At 37.6% G+C, this 8921-nt stretch overlaps 1 protein-coding gene across 8 annotated transcripts in view; it reads right to left on the bottom strand.

Moving 5' to 3' along the window:
- Window positions 1-954: 954 nt before the first annotated feature.
- Window positions 955-8921, bottom strand: part of TRDMT1 (tRNA aspartic acid methyltransferase 1) — a 40517-nt gene continuing 32550 nt past the window's right edge. For 6 of the 8 annotated variants that reach the window (XM_071428904.1, XM_071428905.1, XM_071428901.1 and 3 more), the window contains 3 exons: window positions 6567-6624; window positions 5417-5546; window positions 955-2437 (listed from right to left, as the gene is read on the bottom strand). In XM_071428904.1, the coding sequence (XP_071285005.1) occupies window positions 2328-2437; window positions 5417-5546; window positions 6567-6624 (298 nt within the window). In that variant the 3' untranslated portion in view covers window positions 955-2327. The remainder of the gene's footprint in view (window positions 2438-5416; window positions 5547-6566; window positions 6625-8921) is intronic. The other 2 variants (XM_071428902.1, XM_071428903.1) reach the window with 2 other exon arrangements.

The raw sequence follows: 8921 nt of genomic DNA, 5'->3' as shown, positions 1-8921 counted from the left end.
AGTAGGTCAACCCAAGCTTTTCCTGGTTTAACAGTCCACATGCAAATCAAGACTGAAGAAGACATGCAGGACCCAGCACAAGATAAAGCTGTGTGAATTTATCTACATAAATTTATTTTCAAATTGTTTTCAGGACTACAGCAAATGAAAATAGCTACACTATCTCTCTGTGGTCTTCACTTTCTCCTGCACTACCAAACCCAGATGGAACATACCAAGACTGTTCCTGCGTCATCCCATGGGTGGGGGGAAGAGGGGGAAGAAAACTCATTCATTTTCAGGACTGGCAACTTTAGCTCACTGTTTAGGTGCACAGGAACTACGATCAACTACAAAATCCTTCTGTCTTCTGGCACATAATCTCCCTAAGGATGCTTGCTAAGTATCATCTCAACTCTGTCAAAGCTGTTTTTAATCTAGATAGCAATGGGAAAATCCCAAGATAACAACCAGAGCACATGATTCTTTAGAAGGCTTTCAGTTTTCCCATCATTTTCTCTATAATTTCAGAGGTTCTGAACTCACAAGGTTGATTACAAACCCAGAGTCCAGCTCTACGAGGCACTGTGCAGCAGTGGCACTCGGGATGGCCACATGCAGTGGTTTCACCTCAACACACACTCCTAACCCCAGCACTACCACCAAGATTTGTGAAGAAATTTTCAGAAGAAGCCCATATAGTTTTTCTCCAGTTCTTATGTCACAGGAACCTAGACATGGAACTTTAATTTTTTTTTTATGTCTTTTACATGTAGGTCTTTGGTAAGGAGCAATGATCTTATCCTGAATTATATGAGAAGAGAAACAGCGAAGTTATTGTCAGGCCTGTGAAAATATTGAAATATTTTCATTCAGCTGCAACTAAACAAATCATTCCAGACAAACACAGTTGGGTTCCAGAATCCTGCAAGTATTTAAAGAAGGTGAGACAACCATAAAGAACAATACTACATCTTAAAATTTGTATATAAAATACTGAATTTATTAGTTTCATGAGCTAAAAAAATCACATCAAAATTTCAGATCATATATACAGTAAATCTTTTCAGAATGGATTACTTACATTTAAAGATGAAGACATTTTACACATAGAACTTGATCTCTGCACCTAATTGAAACAGCTTTGACACAGTTTCACACAGTACTGAGAAAATGGTTTTAAGATAAAAAATAAAATATAGTAAAATAAAATAATTTTATCCTTTCCCATTGAAGTATTTGCAGGTGCACTATTTTTCATTCTGCAAACTAAAAAGAACATTTAAATAAAGCAAGTAAGTCCTGTAAACTGCCTTTTAAATAAAACACCTATACAGTTTAAATCCATCATGAATGCAAGTTATTAAAAATATATAAAAATCATTCAGCAAAATGTCTGGACAAGTATCTTGGTAAGCTCTGGTATTTGTCCAGGTTCCATCAGCTTTCTCCTAAAAGATGGAAGTATTTTCTGTCACCAGTCCATATGCATCAGTTTCAGGTTCTAAATTATTCAAGTAGAATGGAGATCAATTTTGCCACCACATGTACGTTGAGGCTGTTTCCAAGAAGACGATAGCGTTGCTTTAATGTTACCTTTTCAGGAAAACCTAAAACAAAAACATATAGTGCAACATCACTAGTCTGGGCTTGCTCCTACTTTTTAGTCCAATTTTTTTTTTTTCTGTGAACATTTCTTAGTGCAGTTATCACAGATTGCAGCAGGATTCACCCTCCCTCCAGCCCCCTAAAAATTCACAAGGTTACAAAACCAATTCACAAGCAATTCACTGGATTTGTATCAGTTCTTCTATTATCAATACTGCCATCTCTAAGGTTTCACAAGAAGCTTCAAAACATTCCTCTGTTGTGTAACTATTGCTGATCTACCTTCCCTTCAGAGAGCTCAAAACATCCAGCAGTCTCAGGGAGGGGCAGTGGCACTAAATCCCTGCACAACTGCTAATCTAGATAACATCCACAGAAGAACATGACCATATCAGAAAGAAAATGCAACAATTCTGCAGATGGACTAAACTGCACATCTCAATAAGCTTTATATTGTTCTTCCCACATGATCCCCTTGAACAGCTCAGGCAAATCCCATCTCTCAGTGCAATATACCACCCATACAGATTAAACAATGAGCAAGGCTTATTCAGTGAGTGATCAAGCAGCTGAACAATTTTCCATGTAATTCAATGCTGACCCCATTAAACACTCTCAGAAATACAGTCAGCACCAGAAATGTCCTTCCCCTAGTAAATGCATGGCCTGGCAGAAAGAAGGGAGAGCCAGCAAAAATGACACCAGTCCAGGTATTGTGAAAGGGCTGTGCTGTGTACTGACTACCAGGCTTCTGAGAGTGAAGCAGTTTCAAGCAGCCAGTTGGTCTGCTCTGTCCTTGTTTGCACTCTTACCTTACTCCAACTGTGAGGTAAAGTACATTTGCTTCCACCTGAGTAAAAGATGAACAGCAGTAGTGACTTAACTGTTAGGGTCATATAGTAAACTGCTGAAACCTGGCCACATTCAATTATTTCATCATTCCCTAAGAAGAAACACCTAACTTTGACTCAGAGGTCATCACCACCCCAATTAGCTCAGATGCACAAGCACACTGTGAGTGCAAGTAGTGATATGTATGCTCTGAAGTTTCACAGCTCTTCAGAAAAAAATCTGTTCCAGAGAGAGCTGAGGAGAGAATGTGGTTGTACAGTTATTGAGCCAAAGGAGGCTCTGAGGAGGAGGTGGTGTCTGGGAGGAGTTGTTCCATCCTTCTCTGCCAGTTACTAATGCCTCAAATGTGGACTGCTTTGATAAACACATCTTCTGCCAGCTCCATCCACTCTGCCCAGCTTCCTGGCACTCACATTTAGGCAACTGTTCTTCTGTCTTTGGAGCAATCACTTGCACTCCCACACACACTTCCTTAGTTGGAGTTTTCCCATTCCATTGATAGATAAGGTACAGAATAAAGGCATTTTAAAAGCATACATGGAAATAAATTTGTATTTATCCACACACACACATGCACTTACAGCTCAAGAAACCTATCTGAATCTTGAAAATGTCAGAATTTCTCCTACTACCTTTTGGCAACCAAAAGCCAAAAATTAATTTCCAGAACTTGTGGTTTCCTTTATCCCAAGCCTCCTCCCTCTGACTGTTAACATTTTCTTGCATTTTCTACCTTCTTGGCTTCGGAGTGGCCACATCAGAAGGTCAGATTCAACAACTTCCAGTACGCTGGCACTTGCTGCACAGCTCTAACTGTAGCATTTATGTCACACACAGAACCTGAGGACATTGAGGTCTTAACAGCACATACTTCCCCATCATGCTGGCTTTTGTTTCCTAAAAGCTTGCATGCATTGCTAATAAGAAAAATGGAAAACACATCCTGACATCACTCTCATGAAAGCAGGTCACAGGTGCAAGAACGCTCTGTTCACTTTTAATGATATTGCTGTGGGACCCACCAGAGTGACTAAGACAAATGACTGCAGTATTTCATTGAACTATAGTGCAATTACTATTTATCCATTTTGATGTTAAAAGCACAAATAAATCTGGTCATGTTAAGAACGAACAATGACTTTCACTCTGGACCTCACATATTAGAAAATGCCATCAACTTCTTAAAATGCAGAACCATTTAGACAATCACGTTTCTTCTGATGATACTGTAGCTGCACTAGTAACAGCATCTGTTACAAAGCTGCTGACAGTCTGTTCACATAGTTTTCAGCTTTGAGTTCCCTCAGTTTCTTCAGTTTCTTGGACCAATAGCACATTTACAGTGGGTACAATTCTAAGCTCCCTGGTTTTGAACATTTCAGCCTAAATGTTGCTGTCACTACAGAACACAGTAGCACAGAACTTGTAACACATTTTGCTCTGAAAATACCATATTTCACAATAATTACTTGAAGTTTAGCATGGGACAAATGCTGTGAGGGCAACACCCTTTGCTGCAGCCATAAATATATCCACTTTCAAAAAAAATCCAGAGCTTGTAATGGAGTCTTCCAAATACAAATCTCTCCATTGTCTCAGTTCTCCCTTTGTAAAATACAAGCAACATTAACCCTATTGCACCTCTCAGTTATGTCACAGAGACTGATTTAACAGTGGAAAAACTCCAGCTCCATTTTAAAAAAGAGAAAATGGGCAATTTTATGCTCAAAAGAGACCTTGAGCAGCATGATAAGCCTATACAAGCCCAATCTAGCTCTGTTAAGTTCAACTATCTTGACATCAGCCTACATAAATATGAAACAGAGCTGGGCTAAAAGGCAAATAGAACAGATCCATTTAAGAAGAGAGGCTACGAAAAAACATGGCATGTTGGTATGTAACAACACAGCACACACTTGCAAATACTCATAAACATATAAGCTTAGTGCTGGCAACTCTAGTTTCACTGTGAAACCTTGATCATGTTCTCCAAATGTAGCAATTTTGAATGTAACAAGCAATAAATGAAAAAATAAACTAGAATTGTGAAAGAAAGAAATACATAGAAACAAGTCACATTTCTCAGAGTCACTGAGGAAGTCAAAGCAAAATATAACAAGGTCAGTGCTGTCTTATTCTTCGAGCAATCTGGTCTAGTGGAAGGGGGCTGGAAATAAATGATCTTTAAGGTCTCTTCAAACACAAACCCTTCCGTGATTCCATGGATGCTTTTGTTGCTGAGTGACAATAAATTGATCTGATGTGATGTCAGCAGGACAGTTTCTTAGCAGATAGTAACAGCTACACTTTCATGCTTGCTCTTTTTTACAAGGAGAATACTGATGAATTTACTTCAGATTTAATTCTTGTTGATGTGTATCCAGTGTACTGATACTGCTGAGTCTTGTTCCTTGAATCCTTCAAAAAAACAACCACTTAGAAAATTATGTGCCTCACCAAGGGCTGCCCTTTCTAGAAAATAGAGATGGCTTCATAGATTGGTTCCTCCTCAACAGAGAACTATCTATATCATCTGAAATTCCCTGTCAGCAGCTGTAAATGTGTGGAAGAGAGAAAGCAAGCAGCTCAAACACTGAGAACCACAAACAGACTTCCTAAGCTAGCAGGATATGTTGATTTACCACAGTTGTGAGTAACACTGAATAAACAGTTTCAACTTTAAACAAAGGTATTCCTTCATTGCACTTCACTAACAGAGCATTCTGTATGCTAAAAGCTTCTTATTAGCTTATGAAGATAAACCTCATCACAGAAGTTGGCTCTTACAATACATGAAAAAAACTAGTGGAAATTTAGAGAAATTCAAAGTTAACCAAACAACAAGAATCAATTAATCATAAGAACTGAGCGGTCTGAAAAAAATGCAAAATAAAAAGATTAGATTAGTCCCAGTAAAAAAAAAATACATTGACATTTCTGAAGAACAATGTAGAAGTGTGTATTTTGTAGCACATACCAAATTCCAAAGGGAATCCATGAAGATTTGCTATTTCTCTTGGGGTAAAGTACCTCAGTTTTAATGTTGACAATTTCATAAGCTTCTCTTCTTCTGGTAACTCATCAATGTGTTTAAACACTGATTCAAGCTATGAAGAATATAAAACCAAGAAATGTGACTGATGCAGGCGAAATATATAAAATTTACAGTCACATCTTAATAGAATATTTCCTTAATTATCAAAGTGACAAAGACAAAGCATGTTTTGCTTGAAAGTGTCATTTGCATTCTGGTTTTGCAGCCAACATCTCAACACACGGACTCGCAAGAAAGAAATCAATGTTGCCATGAAGATATTCGTAATTTCTTCCTCCAGTTCCAAGCTATACCAATACTTAATGGGGCAATCAAAGAGCAAACATTTGTTAATGACAAAGGACAGTGACTCAGTATAACTCAGTAACAGACCATTCATACATATTAAGCTGTGTGGATGCAGCTGTTTTAATACTCCCACTTTGAGATTATCCTGAATTCCAGAGCTGCATTTCTCTTATGCTTAGAAATGCCCTATAATATTAGTGAACAGCACAGAAGTGCAGGAGGAAAGGCTTGTGTACAAGACAGGCTTTCTGAAAAGTATCTTTGAATGCTGATTAACCAGTACATTTATTACCTTCCCCAAGGCCCAAATACTACTTGTCATGAACCTATTCTACAAGTCTATCAATAGTAGAACTTTCCAAAATACTCTTCACAGATAAATAATTTTGAAATTCAAAAATGTTAAACATCTGACAATATTTACTGAATTATATGCATACAAAAACCAGCCCTTGATTCATAACACTGTACTGTAGGTTCTCCATAGAACTAGTAATTCTTAATGTTTTCACATACCTCTGTGAAAATTCTGTATGACATGACAGATAAAAATAATAGCAACTCATATTCTGCTCGCAGAGAGACACTGATATAATTCTGGTCTAAACAAACTTCTGTCTAGGAACACAAACTGGAAACTCAGTTGCTATAAAATGTACATTTAAATGATTTTTTTCTTATAATATTCAGAATAACAAAGGAGAAGTCAGAAAAAACCCCAAGCTTTGAAACAAGTCTCAAGTTTTAAAACAAGTCACTCTAATATGTCAGACTACACACTTACCTGTACATCTACTGCTGTCTGCAGAACAGAGCCGGTCCCTTCTACATAGTGTCCATACCTTAACAACAACAATAACAATCTTAAATTAATATTTTCACTGTATTTCATGGCATTGACAATTGCAAAGGTGCAGGTAGGTTACTTATGTTTCTTTCCCTTGATGAACAAACAGGCTCCTGGATGGATAAAACAGAAAGCCTTGTTATAAACTCTGCTAACCCCTGGAGTGCAGTACCCTCTGAATGTGCTCTCGGGGGATGAGTCCACCCTCAGTGCTCAAGGGTTTATCAACACTAGTGTCTTATATGTGGGAACAAAGCCAAGGAATTCAAGCACAGGACCACCAAAAAAACCATCTACATTGCCTAAACCAATTTTACATTAGGGCAAAATGTGTTATAGGTCAAATGATCCCAGAGGTTCAAATTAGCTCTCCTTATTAAAAGGAGGACCACTAGTGTGAGCCTCCAGCTTTCATGTGAAAGCATTAGAAACAAAGTGGTTCAGTCAGGTTTAACTTCTGGTTGCTTGTGAATTTTCCACTGAAGGAAGGGTGATGGCCAGGCATCTATGCAGAGCAAAGAAAGAAAGAAAGAAAGAAATTTAAATCCAAGTAAACAGTAAGTAAACTTGGATTCTGAAACCACTGATAGCTATTCTGCATGCTTTGTGGTTGATTGCTTAACATGTTTACTCTGCTGTCTCTTCAAGGCTATCATTTAAATATAATTATGGGCTTTCAGAAACATGCTCTGTTGGTCTAACTATGGCAGTTTGAACATTCTGAACAGAAAGAGAGTGAGTCAAGGCAACAGATGGCTTTGCCCTGCAGAAGAACTTCAGAAGATCCCCTGCATTGGAGGGATGTGGTCTGCATCAATTGTTAACAGACACTCTTCTCTAGTTTTATCTGTACAACTGTAGAGACAATTGGTAACAACAATAAAGGTCTTTTGTTCCACTTGGGACCCATTCCTAAAGCATGGCACAAGTTATGTTTCAAGCCTCTCTAATTCCACAGTGAATAAAAGAATACTCTCTCTCTTCAGCACAATGACCCAGAATGACTCAATCTTGAGTATTTCATCCTCGGCTGAAAAAGCTACAATTAGTTCTGCCAATAACAGCCAGAGCAGCACTCGTTTTAAAACAAAGTGGTTACAAATCTTCCTCAGAATCAGAACACCTGAACACTGTTACAGATTAAACACACGTGGAATCTGTTTTGTAAATACATCATCTTTAATTGGTTTAAACTTTAATTCTGCAAATTCCCTTACACAAAGTTTAACGATGTAACACACATGGCACTGAGGAATCCTCATCCTCTTCCTCTTCTATAGCATCTGGTAATATTTCAGTTTAATATAACTGAGCCAAAATCAATAAATGGGGTAAAATTCAGAGTGGTATTGAAGTGTTCTATTGGCAAAAATAAATATTCCTGTCTAAATAACTAGAGTACAGAATTCCTCCCCCCCCAAAAAAATCCAGTTGGTGTCTGTGTGCATAGAAGGCTGTGTGTGTGTGTGTGAGTGTGCGTGTTGGCTTTTTAATACAAATGTGGGCATATGGCTAATGTAATATTAGCTGGATTGTTATTTATTATTATTGAAAGTGCTGACTACAGAAAAGTTAGCATTCCTACCTTAGACCAGGAACATAATTAAATTTTGTCACAGTAAAAAAATGATGTATTGATTTTCTGACAAGATTCATTACAAGTTTCATTACAAGTCACAATGAAAGAAGTTGGCTTAAGAAATTACAGTCTTCAATTTTCATCTGATTCAAGATTCCCTGCCTCTTATTTCTGTAAGCTTTTAAAAAAAGCTCTTTTCATTTCATACATGTATTTTTTTCTGGGTATATTGTGTCATATATTATGACTGACAAAAAGTAATTTCCACAAAGCATGAAAACTCTTCTGTGATTGATATTTGCACAATTTTGAAAGGTATCACTTCTCTTGTCAATAGCATAGCAAAAATTTAATGTCCAGAACGACTACATCTAGAGAAGTCAGATATGATTTTCATTTCCTCTGTCCTTTAAAATACTCAACTTCAGCCACCACAAACACACTCCAAAGAGAAACCATGGTGTTGGTAGTCTCACGGACCTCAGCAATCATTCACTAAGTGCCCAGGAAGTCAGTGTCAGAAGGGCACATAGAATTACCTGCTTGATCTCTCAAGCATTACAGGCCATTACATTTTGCTGTATACCCCACCAAAGCTTTTCAAAAGACATACTGGTATGGCAAAAATCACTGATGAACTATCTGTGTTTGAGGTCCCTTAATTAGAAAGGACTAGAGAAGGCATACCCAGATTATTTCTATCACATGAACCT

Source organism: Agelaius tricolor, unplaced genomic scaffold, assembly GCF_023055355.1.
Source record: "Agelaius tricolor isolate 1412-34295 unplaced genomic scaffold, bAgeTri1.0.p SCAF_6, whole genome shotgun sequence".
NCBI classification, from domain to species: Eukaryota; Metazoa; Chordata; class Aves; order Passeriformes; family Icteridae; genus Agelaius; species Agelaius tricolor.
Note: the sequence above shows the minus strand (reverse complement) of the source record. Positions and strands in the feature narration are given on the sequence as shown.